Below are 15,957 nucleotides of genomic sequence, written 5' to 3' on the forward strand. Positions count from 1 at the left end.
GTTAAGAGCGTCTTTAGAAGTAAGAGTATAGAGCTTAAGCTTTAGCGAGCTAAAAATAGAATTTCCGAGCGTATTCTCTATACTAAAGATATAAGAAATACGTAACTCTTTTAATTAAGCTAGATCCCCGTCTTGTCCTTATAGTTTCTTTAGACAGTAGTCGTATAGTATAACTATAGGTTGCCTAAAGCCTTCTTACCTATAAATCTTAAGAATAACTTTCCTTCAACTCTTTTCCGAGCAAAGGTACTTTCAAGTTGTTAAAGTTCCTTGTCGTGGCGCTGGCCCGTGCGTTCTTATCGATAAGAAAAGCCGAGCTAACTTCGACTTCACTCGAGAATTTCCATGTGAACCCTATCTCCCACCACAACACCCCCAACCGCCGCCATGGCCGCCACAAAGACCTCCACGTCCTCCCAATCAAATCCCTTCATAAAACAACTCGCCTCAAGCAGTACGTCCCACTCACCCCACCTTCCACACGAAAACTAACACACCCACCACAGACCGCACAACCCGCGACCGCGCCCTCTCCTCCCTGCGAACCTACCTCCACCGCCCGACGCCCTTCACACCCCTTGACCTCCTCAAACTATGGAAGGGCCTCTTCTACTGCATGTTCATGTCCGACAAACCGCGGAACCAGCAAGCGCTGGCGCGGGATCTCGCCTCACTCGTGGACGAACTGAAGAGCGTGGAGGGGAAGATTGGGTTCATCGAGGCATTTTGGAAGACGATGGCGCGGGAGTGGAATGCGATTGATAGTTTGCGGATGGATAAGTATCTCTATCTGATACGGTGTTTTGTGGGGAAGGGGTTTGAGGTTTGCAGGAGTCAAGGGTGGAGCGAAGAGGTTCTAAAGATGTATGAGGGAGTTTTGAGGGAGGAGGGTGGGCCGTTGAGTCCGAGGGATGGGAAGGTTCCTGGGGGGTTGAAGCTGCATGTGCTGGATGTGTGGGTTGATGAGTTGGAGAAGGTGGATGAGAAGAGGGAGGCGGATGTGGGGTGGGTTATGTGGGTTGTGAGGAAGTTGGCGAAGGAGAGTCTGGTTAAGAGTGTGAGGGAGAGGGCGAAGGAAGCTATTGAGGACGAGAGGCTGGAGAAAGGGAAGGCTTGGAAGAAGATGGAAGAGGATGTAGAAGAAGAGGAAGACGAAGCCGACGAAGGCGACTTTGGTGGATTCGAAGATTGAGATATGGACACTTCTGCATTTCGAGCGCTGGCGTTGGTGGTACATTTCGATGGAGTTTTCCGGGTTCAATCATAGGAGATATACCCCCTTGTATCGCTCTACCCCAACAAGATCTGCTTCACTACAGGCTTGTCTCCAACGGCAGTCTCAAGCGCCGATGCTAACACCTGGCCGACGCCACGACGCTCTGCAATACCTTGGTTCCACGCAATATGCATCACCCAGAAGAGGCGCCATGGTAGCGGACCTTGACCTTCGAGGCCTGAGAGCGCCGACCCAACTGTCGGCTCGAAGCACTTGGTAACGATGAACAATTCGACTTTGGACCCTTCATCGCCCATCAAACGGAGACTGTCGGGGTGCAGTGAGCCAACGACTTGCCCACTCTTGTCAAGAAGGGGGATACCCGCAATTCGGTCGAAAGGGCTCGTATGCTGTCGTTCTCGATTCGGTACCGCGCCGAGCGTCAGGGAGAACGATATCGCCTGGCACTGTAGAACGTCGTATGGTGGAAAGTTTCTGCACCCCAGGACGTTAGCGACTTATGTGTTTATGCCTCAAGATCCATTACGTACGGCACTTCCTCTCCCTTCCCACGGTCCTCTGCGATCTCTTCCCTCCTGTCCCTCCTCCTCTTCTTCCCAGCTCGAACCGGTCCTCGAAACGCAAACTGCTCAGAGTCCGAGAGAACACTCCGCGGTCGAGGTCCGAATCGAGACCTCTCATCATTCGCTCGCCGCACGACTGCGAAAAGTTATCAGTACCTTCATACCACCCACACAGGACAAGAGAAGCTGAGACTCACAAAAACTCCTCTGAGCCTGCCAATTCTGGAGCGTGAGCAACTCCAGCGGATTCTCGATATGCTGCACCATCCGGTCGAATTCTGCTTGACCGTTCAGCAGGTTGAAAGCCTTGAGGGTGAAAGCTTCCTTATATTCCTCTTTTTTCGGCCTGAATTTAGCGAAGTCGTCATCGCTGTCGTCAAAACTCACGCCCCAGTCGGGTATGTCACCATGGCTGCTTGAGACGGAATGCCAACGAGGGCCTGTGTGATCTCGGACGGGATCTGTCTCTACATCGTCGAAAATGGACTGGTACTCTCGCATGAGCCGCAAGAGGGGTGAAGGGGCATGGTAATCCTTCCGTGAGTACATAGTCGAGGACAGGGATTTGCCCTCAGCTCTCCGGTCGATGTTGCTCCATGCCACGACCCTGTTGTGTTCGAAGTATTTGAGGATATTGCCGACTTCCCAGGTACGCTCGGATTGTTCGTTGTACCATGCGAAGTTCTCCCTGGGCCACATAATTCGTCCGGTCCATCCAGCCCAGGAGAAGGAGGCGAATTCGGACCTGCGTTCTAAACCTCCGTTGGAAGATATGAAGAGTAGGAAGTGGTCGAGATAGTATCCTGGGAGTCCTTCAACAAGACAACTCTGCATGCCTGCGGCGAGAGTCCGTGTAATACCAGCGGTCGCTCGCAAGGCATCGCCATCTCTTCTCAGCTGTCGTCTTGAGAACTCTTCACAGAGCTTCTGATACGGCCAGAGATGTGCGACAAGCCCGTCCAATAGTCCAGGAATGCGGGTAATATTGCTGTCGTCAGGATCCCGCCAAGTCTTCCACTGGTCGGCCCACGTATCTGCGCTCCAGTTTGCGCTACGGCATCGGAAGTGAAGCTGGCCGTCCAGGAAGACAATAGTTCTGCGGGATAGTACAAGCTCTTGCAACGTCCAGCCGCGTGTGTTGTACTTCGATCGGTTGAGGTACCAGTCGATGCTGTGCTGGACTGTCATCTTGACCCCGGCTGCTATCTCCTGCATGATTGGGTTCGCTTTATGTGTGAAAAGTCCCGCATTTGCGTCTTCTCCAGACGCTGCCACAATCGTGCAGTACGCGCCGTGGTAGATCGAATTCATCATCTGGATGCCAAGCACGACGTCTTCATGATCGTCTTGAACCAGGCACAGTCCATCGATCCACAAGTAGCGCTCTCCAATCGCTTTGGCAAGATCAATCACATCGTTGATCGTCTTTGGCAGTCTCTGTCGAACAGTGTCCAGACTGGCCTCTGTAGACAGTTGGTCATAGTTATCTTTGTTGAGCATCAACATTGGAAGGTTTCCCCAGACATAGCTGAGTGCAATGTATCTCTCATCGAGGGCAGCGTGCCTTATACATCCACGTTCCAGGTCAATCAATCGAAAGTTAGAAGTCGCACTTTCGTTGAAGTTTCGCGGCGCTGGCTTTCGTTTCTACAATACGTCAGCCATGTTCGTCAGATAGCAACGACCGGCTGTAGTACTGCGACATTCTTTATCGGCTCCAAGCTACAATCTGGATGGCCTGAAGCGCACGCTTCTAACCACGACTTGACGAGTTGTTCCCGATCACGATCAATCGAGGGTCTTCCATTGTCGGGTCCAGCAGCAAGACTCGCTTCGTTGGCAACGAACGCCAAACGTGCGCCTACCCGAGACGGATACAGCAGGCGGAAAGATTGTTCGCCAGCGTAGAGCAGCACTCCGAGTTGTTGTTGGCCGGGGCAGCTCCCATGACTTGTCTGATTCACTGCATCCAATACCAGCCGGCAGAAGCTACAGTATTTCCGGTGTAGTAACTCCTCGTGTGTGCCAAGTTGGTAGCCCTTTGCACAGTCCTCTGTCGTGAGGTCGAGACGCTCTACCAGCTCAGAATGTGTAAGACACTGGCCGTCTTCCACTCCAAGGTTCTTCAGCTTCTCACATAACGGCGTGCAGGTGCTCGTGCTCATTTGGTCGTAATGTTTTGTTTGCGACCTTTGGCTATGATCTCCTACAACTCAGCTGAAGTGAAGCATGCAAGTTTATGCATGCAAGCTCAGACGTTCGGCCCTCCCCGGCCTGATACGGCATAGTGGCGATCTGAAGCTGAAGAAGGAAATCGCGGCCGCATTCTCGGTGTTTTTTCGACATTTGTCTTGTGTACTTGGCCAAACGTGTCCTATAACACTCTTTCAGTGACTTCTGCAAGACCCTGCAAAACAAATCGGCACCATGGCAGCGACGTCAAAGAACGAGGAGCAGCTTGCTCTTGCCCGTTCGTTGAAGCACGTTCCATGGTGTGAGGAATACGAGAAGATGGTCTCTGGGATGCTGTGCGTGATCAACAATCTTGAAACCCCAAAAACGACTTGAACTCAGCCATGACAGTTACAACTCTCTCGTACCGGAGCTCGACAATGCCAGAACCAACATACGACGAGCTTGCCACGAATACAATACCAACTTCCCTCCGGACAACGCAGCTGTCCAGCAAGAACGATTGAAGCGTCTCAAAGACATGCTCGGCCATGTTGAAGGCGACGAAGCGTACATCGAGCCACCATTCTATGCCGATTACGGTTGCAACATCCGCATAGGCGACCGATTCTACTCCAACTTCAACCTGACCATCCTGGACTGTGGGCTCGTGACGATTGGAGATCGAGTCATGGTCGGCCCACACGTTTCAATCTTTGCCGCCACCCACGAGACTGAGGTCCAGAGTCGGCGTGACTACATTGAGTATACCAAACCCGTTGTGATTGGCGATGACTGCTGGATTGGAGGCCATGTTGTGATCCTACCAGGGGTGACTGTCGGCCAGGGTTGTACTATCGCCGCAGGTTCTGTGGTGACCAAGAGCATTCCAGATTGGAGCGTTGCGATGGGCAGTCCAGCGAAGGTGGTCAAGAAGGTCACGCCATTGGATCCTGTCAAGAAGGAGAACGCGTAGTTTTTGTAGACGGAAGATGGTATAGATTTTAGATGGCGGGAGCAGAAGCAGCATTGTGTTTTAGACTTCACGCTAATGTCGACCACGGGCCGAGCCAAGCGAGCTCTCAAAAAAGTTGTAGAAGTCCCTTCGAGTTCGTCTTGTCTCCAGAATCAAGATCTTACAACATCCACTCAATTTCTGAACCACCATACAGCAAGGATGGGTGGAATCAAGCGCAAAGAAGCGCCATCAGGCGCAGTCAAGAGCGAGAAGAAGCAGAAGACGTCGCAAGGAAAGCCAACCAAATTCGAGAAGCCAGCCAAGCGATCACACCTCGACGAAGCAGCAGAGAACGATGGAGAAGATGAAGAGTCGGACGAGGCACAGCAAAAATCGCAATCGAATGCGAAAGGAGGACCGAAGAACTTCAAAGTCGAGACGACATCCGCCGAAGCGCACGCCAAGCAGCGTCAACTCGCCAAAGAGCGAAAGGCCGCCAAACCTCACGCCGATGAGATCCAGCGTAGCAAGCAACTCTGGGAGCGATTGCGCAGGAAGTCTCACGTCCCGAAGGACGAGCGCAAAGAGTTGGTCACGGAGCTTTTCACCATCATCGAGGGAAGAGTGCGAGATTTCGTCTTCAAGCATGACAGTGTCCGTGTGATCCAGTGCGCGATCAAGTACGCCCGTCCAGAGCAACTCAAGGGGATTGTGAAAGAGCTGCAGAATGATGTACGAGACTTGGTGGAGAGCAGATACGGCAAGTTCTTGGTGGCCAAGATGGTTGTGCAGGGAGATCGTGAGGACAAGGACTTGATAGTTCCACAATTCTACGGCCATGTCAAGAGGTTGATCAACCATCCAGAGGCAAGCTGGATTGTAGATGATATCTACCGCCAAGTTGCGACACCGCAACAAAAGGCTATGATGTTACGAGAGTGGTACGGGACAGAGTTTGCACTCTTTGGCAAGCAGAGGCCGAATGCATCTGCTGATCAGACGACTGCGAATTTGAAGAAGATATTGGAAGAGACCCCAGAAAAGAGGAAACCGGTTCTGTCGTATCTCAAGCAGATGATCAACAACCTGGTGCAGAAGAAGATGACGGGTTTCACCATGTTGCATGATGCCATGCTGGAGTATTTCCTGGCCCTAGACCCAGGTTCCGAGGAGCACTCAGACTTCCTGGACATCTTGAAAGGCGATATCGATGCAGACGAGGAGGGTGGAGGTGGTGATCTGTTCCGTAATCTGGCCTTTACACAGAATGGCAGCCGCCTGCTGTGTCTGACGATTGCCTACGGCTCTGCGAAAGACCGAAAGCTCATCCTCCGATGCTTCAAGGACAACATCGAGCTTATGGCATTCGATAACTACGCCAAGATGGTACTCGTTACTGGTCTCGACGTGCCTGACGACACGAAGACGACATCGCAGATCGTGCTGCGAGAACTTCTCGGACTACAGATGGAGGACTCCACACAACGATTCGACCGCCTCGAGGGAATGATCACCAACCTCAACTCCCGTGTGCCAATCCTCTATCCCATGGCAGGCACCCAGAAGTGGCTCATCAAGGACAACGAGAAGGCTCTGATCGACGAGGTACACAAAGTGAGGGAAACGACCTCGAAGAAGGCACCAGAAGTCCGTCGCCAAGAACTCATTTCCCACGTCTCAGCGCCTCTGCTCGAATTCGTCGCAGATCGAGCACAGAACCTCGTCCAGTCGTCTTTCGCCTGCCAACCCGTCACCGAGATCCTGCTGGAGTGCCACGATAAGGACAACGTACACCGCGACGCCGCCAAGGAAGCTGTCGCCCAGCTTGCAGACGGCAACCCACTCGAAGACGGCCACATTGCCAAAGACCCAGCAGCCAGCCGCATGCTCAAGACTCTCGTGTCCGGCGGCAACTTCGACCCCAAGACCAAGACCGTCAAGCTCTCCGAACCACGTCTCGGATTCGGCAAAGCGCTGTATCCCATCATCAAGTCGAATTTAGTAGATTGGGCATGCAGCGATTCGAGCTTCGTGGTGGTGGCGCTGCTAGAGAGCGAGGATGTCCCAGAGAAGATCAAGGGGGAAGTGAAGAAAGCATTGGAGAAGGGGAAGAAGAAGATTCAGAAGGCGGCGGATGGGAAGGAGGAGAAGGGTGAGGGGAAGAAGAAGGGGAATGCGGGCGCGAGGATTTTGGTTGGTATGCTTTAGAGTGGTTGTAGCTATTTGAATGAAAGCCCTTTGAGTGGAAGGGCTTGGGGCTAGCTACGTTCTCTCTGACTTCTGTCTCAAGTGGGGTTGCTGCTTCTCTTCTAGTGTTCGCGCTCCTCAGTATGATCTTGTCTACTCCCGCGGCTTCGCACGCTTCGATCGAGCTGACATGGCCGGTTCAAGAAAGGAGTGACGGTCGAGGCGCGACGAACTCATGATCTGCTCTCTCAGCCTCTTCACCTCCACCTCAACCTTTTCGGCTCGAGTAGCTTGAGCCTTCTCGAGGCGGTCCTCGAAGCGAGTCGCTACGGGCTTTGCTGGGGACTCTGAGCCGTCGGTGGGTGCGAATGAGCCAAAGTGGATGTTAGGACGAGTAGTGTTGTTGGCGCTGCCAATCTTCAGGAGAGGCACCACGCCTCCCCTACCGTGGTCCGCAAGGCCCGCGGTCTCGATATCCTTGCTTGGTGCTTGGCCCTTGGTGCTGGAGAGGTCCTTCAGCTTTTGCTCGAGCTCTTCGAGCTGGACTTCGGCGTCGACGAAGCGCTTCTCTACGGGTCCGGAGTCGATGCTGCGCTCCACGCTGGCGAGGCGCTCGCTGATATCGTTCGCGTCCGACTCGAGCGAAGGATACCTATCGGCGAGGTCGTTGACCTTGGCCTGCAGAATTGGGATGATAGTCTGGGCTCCGTTGTGGAGAGCCTTCTCCGTTTGAGCCTTGATGTCTTTCAAGCTCTCTTCAGCCTCTTCCAGGCGTGCAGGAAGGGCGTGAATCTTGATCCTGTGACGAACGCCCGAACTGTCTGCGTTCTCCCGCAGGGCATCGCAGGTGTTGGTCAACTCGTCGAGCTTGGTCTGGATATCTCCTGAGTTGCGCAAAGCCAGCTTGTTGGAAGAGTCGAGGACGTTGACCTTGCTGGCCAAAGACTTGAGCTCTTTCTCATCGTTGGTGTAGCGCTGGTTGATCATCTTGTTGGAGAGTTCAAGGACGTTGACCTTGTTGCCCAGGACTCTGAGCTTTTCTTGGTCGGTGTTGAGGCCATCTACACGGGACACCGTCGACTCGAGTTCTGCGTGGAGATATGCTTGTCTGTCCGTCAGATCCTTGAGTGAAGCTCTCATGGCCTTGGTGGTTCCGCTCTCCTTTGCTTCGGATAGAGTCTGAATCTTCTCTCGCAGGTCTTCGAGGTGCAACTCGGCATCGATGAAGCGCTGGTTGACGTCTCCGCCCGCCAAGTTCTTCTTCAGGACATCGGTCTCAGAAACTGTCGACTTCATCTGCACTTCAAGGCGTGATTGTCGGTCTGCCACGGCCTTGAGCTCAGCTTCGATGGCGTTGATGAGTCCGTCGTCTCTCGCGCCGGACAGAGTCTTGACCTCCTTGCGCAAGTCCTCAAGCTGTAGGTCGGCGTCTTGGAAGCGATCGTTGACATCGCGGACATCGACACTCTGCTCCAAGTCGCCAATGCGGCGATCAAGGGTCGATAACACTTCTTCAGACTTGTCGGCCTGGCCACGGAGGTCGGCTTTGATGTCCTGAATAGAGCTGTCGTTCTTCGCATCCAAGAGAGCCTTGATGTCCTCGCGGAAAGACTCAAGTTGTAGCTCGGCATCGACGAAGCGCTGATCGACATCACCGCTCTCTAGGCTATGCTCCAGGTCGTTGAGGCGGGAATCATGGGCCGACAATACATGATTGAAGTCTTCGACCTGGCTCTGAAGCTGTCGAACAGGGACGACAGCTTCGTTGTGCAACTTCTGCTGCACGGCGTTCAGGCCCTTGCTGACGGCGGCCAGCTTGTCGTTTTGAACATGGTCGAGCTGGGGGTAGGCGTTCATGGATCCAGTCAACTTGTTCTCGAGCCCATCAATCTTCTGCACAAGCCATGAGATCCATGCATCCATTCGACGAGTCTCAGACGCAGCAGCAGAATCGCGACGGATAATCTCAGCGTTGACCTTGCTCGTCAAGCCGTCCACCTTGCCTTCGAGGTTCCAGGAACGACAGAAGCTGTCACCTACATCCTGGCTGAGTCTGTGTCGCCAGTCGGCTTCCTTCTCGAGTCTGTAGTTCAGATTGTTGATTCTGTTACCGAGATGGTTGTTGGCGTCATCCAAGTCATCCATTTGATAACGTAGGTCTTTGAGCTCGCTGTGGGCACTCTCGTCTTTGGAATCAGGAGCTGGAGCTGCAGTTGGCGCATTTGGGGCGGCAGTGCCGCGTCCGCGCATTCCAGCCAGCATGATCTCGATGCGATGAAGAGCTTCACGGTCGACATCTTGAGAGGGAGTAGCGACGGTGGCAGGACTGGTATTGACCTGTGGAATGCTCGATCCATTGCCCATGTGAAGAGTGCTGATGATACCCAGGGCCTTGTAGCGATCATCCGCGCTGAGACCGACTTTGGCGATGCAACTGCATAGAAAGCTGGCTTCTTCCTGGCCTGGATACAGGGCAGTGATACCTTCGGCGTTGAGCTCGTGGGACTTCTGTCTGAAAGCTCTCGAGAAAGAAGACTCGATCGGTGACCTTGATTTCACCCATGGGCTGCTCGATCTTGAACTAGGCTTCCGAGAGATCGAAGCCACACCATCAGGCATGTAACGCACATCTTGCCAGTGACATGGATCCTCACAATCGAAGGCGCACTGCGGACTGTGTGCATGCATTTCTGGTGTCTCAGTGCCATCGTCAGTGACATACGATGGCTGCCCCCAATTCGAGCCCGTGCGTCGCTTGAACTCTGGAGAGGCGTCAGAGTTGTCTGTCTGAGCCCCATCCGAAGCTGAACGATAAGTGAAAGGACGCTCTCGGACAGGCTTCTCGTAGGTAACATTGCTCATATGTCCCCACCCATCGCCGAGTGAGTAGGTCTTGGTAGAGGGTGGCTCCCTGCCAAAGCCATCTTCAGTTGCGCTAAGCACCTCGCTCACGTCTTCGCGTGTGTCCTCAGTCCCAGAATAGAATTCAGGCACGAATTCCTCGAACTCGCTCGCAAGATCGGGTGCCTCCTTGAGGAGCTCGGTGACTTGGCCGCACGTGTATTCGAAGCTCTTATCACCGGTTTGGAAGCTTCCGATCATCTGGAGGAAGCGTACGTAGATGTTGAAGTCAAGATCACCGTGCTTTGAGAGCTTGATGAGAAAGGGAATCATGTCCTTGGAGGAAAAGCCGTTGATGATCTTGTTGTTGCGTTGTGGGGAGTCTTGAGGTTCAGCAGGTGGTTGCTGCTGCTGCACCGGGTTGTACGTGTCATCGTCACCAGACGCAGTGTGCGGGAGGTTGAAGTGACCCTCGACAAAGCTGGCCTGAGGCGTGACGTCAGGTGTATAGCACACCACAGGCGACTCAGGAGAGGTAGGGGCCGGCAGATGACCGCCGTATTCAGGCATCGCCATCGCATGCTGGTGAACCGGGTCGGGCACAGACGGGAAGTCGGGAGGAGTCATCTGCGGCAGTGGCTGGGGACCCCAGCTGGCTAAGTCCCTGAGGTACTCATCCACAGATCGGTAAACTGCTGCAGTGGGCACCCATGGCTGCGAGGCGATCGGGTGGTGCTGACGTGGGGGTGGTGGCATGGCGAGTGTGCGCCAGAGTGCGCAGCCAGGGTTGAGGCAGTAGCCGTTGAGGTCGACATGCGACGGGGCACATGGCGGTGGTGGAGGCAGCGCCTGTGATGTGTCAGTTCAATGCGTCGCAATTACCGCGGGTGGGCAACTTTACCATGCTGGTTGACGTTGAAGTGGAGTTGAACTTCAGTGTCGGGGTGTTGTTTGGTGTGGCAGTCTGGGCTGGCGGTTGGCGAGTTGTTGATGTCGCTGCGGCGAAAGCGGAGGACGGAAGAAAGCGCCAATGTTTTAAAGCGTCGGCCCGCGCCAAGAGTCACATGTCGCCGCGCGGCGGGTGACCAGGCAACGACTGAGGGGCGGACGATGAGAGGCGGACGGGGCCAGATGACGGACAGGTGAGATGAGATGGATAGTCATACTTATGCTGAAGTCGTAGTGTCATGGGATCAACTACAAGCTTCTCGACTGCGATGAGAGAGTAGAGAAGATGCCTCCTCTTTCCGCCATGTGACCTGAACCTCCTTCGACTCACCAACCTCAACGTCCACCACTCTTGCCATTGTACTCCATCGCTGCCTTTGCCTCCTGCTCAGCTTGAGTGTACGGCTCGAAGATCGCCAAACGGCACACCACATGATCACGCAATGTCCACAACTCATCCTCCGTTCCCTCGAACCGAGTACCCCGGCCCACCTTTTTACCTGCAATCTGCTCGCTCAAAACCTCATAGTACTGGATGAGATCCGCACGGATTGGAGCATTGTCAATGCGTTCCTGCTGGCGGATTTTGCGCTCGATACGGGTTTGGAAGTCCGGCGTGATGCTTTGAGCAGGCGAGTGCTGGATGGCTGCAAGAGTCTGTTCCAGGTTCGCCATCTTATCCACCAGCTTGCGATGCTCAATAGCCGAGACCGTGTCCTTCTGCGCAGAGACCTGGAGCGGGGCTGGACCGTCTCCAGTGAATTGAGATATCAGAGCCTGGATCAACTCTTCTTGGCGAGCAGTTGCGGACTCAAGCTTGGACTGCCTGTCGGTATGCACTTGCAGAATTTGAGTGATGGTATCTACCTTCTCGCTAACTGCCATATCAGTCTGAGCAGGAGCGCCTAGAAACTGTCAGTGCTGTAGCGAGAGGACATTTTGTCATTGCTCACCATTCGACACTACACTCTCTTCAGCCGCTTCAGACTCAGCATAACCACAGAGCGTCTCTCCACGACCGTCTGGTGTAGTCTGTGCAGTACCCTGGGCGTCGGTGCTGAGCTGTTGACGAAGCTGCTCATTCTCGGCCTGGAGCTGATCGCAGCGAGCATTGGCGGCGTTCAGTCGAGCTTGAGCATCGTCCAAGAGAGCCTGAAGATTTTGGACAGTCTCGTGCTGGATCATCTCCATTGGTGAAAGGGTATTTTGGATGCCATAAGGAACCAAGGCGTTGGACAGTGTGCTTTCGGGGGCTATGGCGGGAGCATTGGCGACGTCGTTGGCAGTAGGACTTGGGATAGCAGATTTCTCCACGTCAGCTGTGTTGGTCCTGGCAACGACCAGTGACTTTTCAGTGTTAGTGGTATTCTTCTCGACAGCCTTCTTCTTCAAATGAGGCGGCGTGCTGTTGTGAGGTCTCATCTTGGCTGTGATGAGTCGAATGGCCGGGTTGCAGTTGGTGTGGTTGCTGTTTGAGGTTGAAACTCCCCAGGTGATGGAGCTTGAGCACCGGCGCGGGTCGGGGGAAACGCCATGGCCTCCGATGAGACAAACGCTGGTGCAAACGACTTGATGCTCAAACAGCAAAATGAGAACACGAAGGCGTCAAAAGATACCTTGTCACACAAGAACGCGTGCTTTATGGTGTGACGTTTCTCTACTGCACCCACGATAACGACGTGTACAGCATTGGACCACGTTTCCAGTGATACGAAACAGAGATGGCATGGCGATACAAACGCGTGAGTTGTGACTCTGTTTGCTTCTTGCCGTGAAAGACGAAGTGAAGTGAAGTCGCGGCTCAACTAAGTTTAGCCGCTGCACGTGCCGGCGCGATGCCATGATCGTTAAGCGAAACCTTGGGTCTAGAAGTCGAACTCAGGGGAAAGTAGACGACCCGCCTAGAGAAGCAGCGCGCGTTCCACAACCTCCACAAACACCTCATCAACCCCAATACCAGCCTCCGTGTGCTGTCCATCACCCTGTCATTGGGAATCACGATCCTTTCCACATCGCACACCAAAGTGCAGTCGCTCCTTTGAGACGTCCATTGCTCCTGCCTCGCGAGTTTTCGAAACGACAACAGCTGAACCGACAGCACCACCACCGCATCCTCCCTTCCAGCATCTACTATCCTAATACCGCCATAATGCGCGCCGGACTCACTCTCGCCGCCGCGCTGGCCGCCGTCCCCGCTGCCCTAGCCGCCAAGGGCCAGATGGGCTTCGCGCTGGGCACGAAGAAGACGGACGGCAGCTGCAAATACCAGGCCGACTACGAGGCCGACTTCGACGCCATCCAGTCCAACTCGGGCGCCACCGTCGTCCGCGGCTACTCCGCCTCCGACTGCAACAACGCCCAGTACATCCTGCCCGCCGCCAAGTCCAAGGGTTTCAAGGTCGTTTTGGGCGTGTGGCCCGATGTTGAGGAGAGCTTCCAGAAGGACAAGGCCGCTCTGGTCAAGTACGTACCTCAGTACAAGGATCAGGTCTACGCCGTCACTGTCGGCTCGGAGACGCTCTACCGTGGTAACTTCACGGGCGAGCAGCTCCTGGAGAAGATCAACGACGTCAAGCAGGCTCTTGGCGGAGACGTCAAGACCGGTACTGCCGACTCGTGGAACAAGTACAAGGACGGAACTGCAGATGCTCTGATCAAGGGCGGTGTGGACCTCCTCTTGGCCAACGGCTTCTCCTACTGGCAAGGCGCTGCCGCTGGTCGTGATGCTGTTGATGTGTACCTGGACGACATCTCGCAAGCTCTCGCTCACATCCAGGACCTGTCTGGCAGCCTTGACAAGATTGAGTTCTGGAACGGCGAGACTGGCTGGCCAACTGATGGCGGCTCTGACTACGAGAACGCCAAGGCTGGTACTGAGAACGCCAAGAGCTTCTACCAGTGAGTGAAAACGTCCACTTCGATGTGTGCTCTATTGACTCTTCTTAGCGACGGCTTCTGCGCCGCCATCGACTGGGGCTACAACGCTTTCTACTTCGAGGCTCTCGATGAGCCTTGGAAGCCACAGAGCATCGGTGACAATGGTAAGAAAGTAGCCTAAGCTCCCAACAATCATCATCTGACTTCATCACAGGCCAACCTCAAATCGAGACCACCTGGGGCGCCATGACCGCCGACCGCACCCCCAAGTTCAGCCTCAAGTGTGGATCTTCGTAAACGATGCATTCTTATCCGACACGTAGGTGTCTCTTGCACAAAAACATCGGGCATCATCTACGGCATTGGGGAAAAAAGGTCTTGGATAACTGGGAGGCACAAAGTGGAGTTTGTTTGTCGATGGGGGAATTCCTGGTTTTGTCATTCTTGCATGTTGCGGCAGATAGAAAGTAATGGATTTGTCTATTTTGCGATGATCTCGTCAGAATTTCCAAGTCTGACTGGATAAGAAAGCCGTCAATTGTTTGCATGCGACTTCTATCGTGTATCTCTATGTCTTGTGCTGGTTCGCAACTCTATTCTATCTGGTCTATGGCGAAGGACATTTTACTCTCACCCCAAACGCCTCGCTAAAAGCAAATCGCTAGACACATTAAACCAAATGCCTTCTCAAATCCGACGAAAGTAACTGAACATCCAACGCCCGCTCAAGTGAACACTCCAATACCCATCCCCATCCCCACCCTCCATCTCATTTCCACCTGTCTCGATTTTAATCCCCCCAAAGCACCCGACTAACCGGCGTCACCGCCCCCTCCGTCTTACAAGCCCCATCCTCCAACACCCGCCTCCTCTCGACCATCCCGCGATTACAAAAGAAACTCAAAAAAATCGCCCCCTTCGTCGCCGCGCACACAACCAACACGGCGCTCGGACTCCGATACCTGACAATACTCGCGCCGATGAAGCACCCACAGAGCATGGCGCAGAAAAACGCCAGGCGACGGTTCCGTTTGACGTTGTGCAGGGCGAAGATCTTGCGGTCGGTGCAGAGCTGGATGAGCGCACCGGTGACCATGGTGGTGTTGAGCTCCGGCATGGCGACGTTGAGGGCGTTGGCGATCTGGCCGGAGGCGGAGAAGGCGAGGAGGGAGAGGATGGCGAGGGCTCCCGGGCCCGTCGGGGAGCGCGAGACGAAGTAGCGGATGGCGGCGGCGGAGAGCATCAGGAGGGCTTGGAAGGCGTTGGAGGTGAGCAGCCAGACGCGGCGGCGTTGGCGCGAGATGTGGCCGAGGTGGCCGAAGAAGGCGGCGCCGAGGATGAAGACGCCGATGGAGACGCCGACGTTTTGTTCGAAGTTTGGGGGGAGCGCCGGGAGGCGGAAGGCGTAGAGGGCCAGGAAGAGCGTGTTGCCGGTTTGTTTCGAGGCGAAGACGCGGTAGGTCGTGAAGGTCATGGAGTCGAGCATGCCGGTGGCGAGGGTCATGAGGAGGAGTTGGAGCTCGAGGTAGGTGTCGCCGGCGACTTCTTGGAGGAAGTAGGTTTGCCATGCGGCGGGCGTGGGGAGGTTGGAGGGGTGGAAGGGGTTGAGCCAGCGGGAGGGAGGGTTGCTGCTGGGCGATGGGGAGGTCTGTAGGTGTTGTTAGTTTGTGTTCTTATCGGTGAGGATATCGTGGACTACTCACAGATTCACTTGTTGATTCTGGACCGAGATCGTCGAGATCGTCCTTGTCGGATGAGGATGATGATGAGTATCTTTCCGTTTGGAAGTCTGTATGCTTCTTTTTCTCAGTGCCATCGGGTTTGAACTCCTTCTCAAGAGCGGCTGCAAGTTGAGGAGCGGTGACTGCTCTTGTCGGAATACTCGGTCGATGTGGTGACGGCGGTACGGTCAAGGCATCTTGAGTTGGCGAAGACATGGTCTTTCGATTCCATGTAAAGACAGGATAGACCGGGTCGAGGAGCGTGATTGTTGATCGTCCAGAGAGGAGGTGTAGGTTGTTGCACTTCCAAGTCTCGAATGGTTGGTATGATGTAGATGTTTTGACTCGTTCAGGAAGCACGGTGATGAAACAACGCTCCAAAAGCACAGATCAGATAAGAAAAGGGATACCGATCAAAATCGAAGGGAGTATTGCGTATGCTCAACCAGAACT

General features: G+C 54.3%; 6 protein-coding genes across 6 annotated transcripts; 3 read left to right on the forward strand and 3 right to left on the reverse strand.

The window, feature by feature from the left end:
• Positions 1–387: 387 nt before the first annotated feature.
• Positions 388–1,192, forward strand: M409DRAFT_18502 (uncharacterized protein; the record flags this gene model as incomplete). The annotated part of the gene is made up of 2 exons (XM_033804528.1): positions 388–454; positions 507–1,192. The coding sequence occupies 2 exons, from the start codon at positions 388–390 to the stop codon at positions 1,190–1,192; spliced, it is 753 nt and encodes a 250-aa protein (XP_033672278.1).
• A 98-nt stretch (positions 1,193–1,290) lies between these two features.
• On the reverse strand, positions 1,291–3,965 carry M409DRAFT_18503 (uncharacterized protein; the record flags this gene model as incomplete). The annotated part of the gene is made up of 4 exons (XM_033804529.1): positions 1,291–1,711; positions 1,768–1,936; positions 1,998–3,447; positions 3,498–3,965. 4 exons carry the CDS (start codon positions 3,963–3,965, stop codon positions 1,291–1,293), a joined length of 2,508 nt encoding a protein of 835 aa, XP_033672279.1.
• A 1,184-nt stretch (positions 3,966–5,149) lies between these two features.
• M409DRAFT_18505 (uncharacterized protein) lies at positions 5,150–7,243 on the forward strand (the record flags this gene model as incomplete). The annotated part of the gene is made up of 2 exons (XM_033804530.1): positions 5,150–7,127; positions 7,221–7,243. The coding sequence occupies 2 exons, from the start codon at positions 5,150–5,152 to the stop codon at positions 7,241–7,243; spliced, it is 2,001 nt and encodes a 666-aa protein (XP_033672280.1).
• A 27-nt stretch (positions 7,244–7,270) lies between these two features.
• Positions 7,271–12,328, reverse strand: M409DRAFT_50839 (uncharacterized protein; the record flags this gene model as incomplete). Its single annotated transcript, XM_033811645.1, has 3 exons — positions 7,271–10,807; positions 11,336–11,811; positions 11,860–12,328. The coding sequence occupies 3 exons, from the start codon at positions 12,326–12,328 to the stop codon at positions 7,271–7,273; spliced, it is 4,482 nt and encodes a 1,493-aa protein (XP_033672281.1).
• A 727-nt stretch (positions 12,329–13,055) lies between these two features.
• Positions 13,056–14,080, forward strand: M409DRAFT_63693 (glycoside hydrolase family 17 protein; the record flags this gene model as incomplete). Its single annotated transcript, XM_033815714.1, has 3 exons — positions 13,056–13,804; positions 13,853–13,947; positions 13,998–14,080. The coding sequence occupies 3 exons, from the start codon at positions 13,056–13,058 to the stop codon at positions 14,078–14,080; spliced, it is 927 nt and encodes a 308-aa protein (XP_033672282.1).
• A 493-nt stretch (positions 14,081–14,573) lies between these two features.
• Positions 14,574–15,720, reverse strand: M409DRAFT_50841 (uncharacterized protein; the record flags this gene model as incomplete). Its single annotated transcript, XM_033811646.1, has 2 exons — positions 14,574–15,431; positions 15,487–15,720. 2 exons carry the CDS (start codon positions 15,718–15,720, stop codon positions 14,574–14,576), a joined length of 1,092 nt encoding a protein of 363 aa, XP_033672283.1.
• Between the last annotated feature and the right edge of the window lie 237 nt (positions 15,721–15,957).

This window comes from Zasmidium cellare (assembly GCF_010093935.1).
Source record: "Zasmidium cellare ATCC 36951 unplaced genomic scaffold M409scaffold_5, whole genome shotgun sequence".
Taxonomy (NCBI): domain Eukaryota; kingdom Fungi; phylum Ascomycota; class Dothideomycetes; order Mycosphaerellales; family Mycosphaerellaceae; genus Zasmidium; species Zasmidium cellare.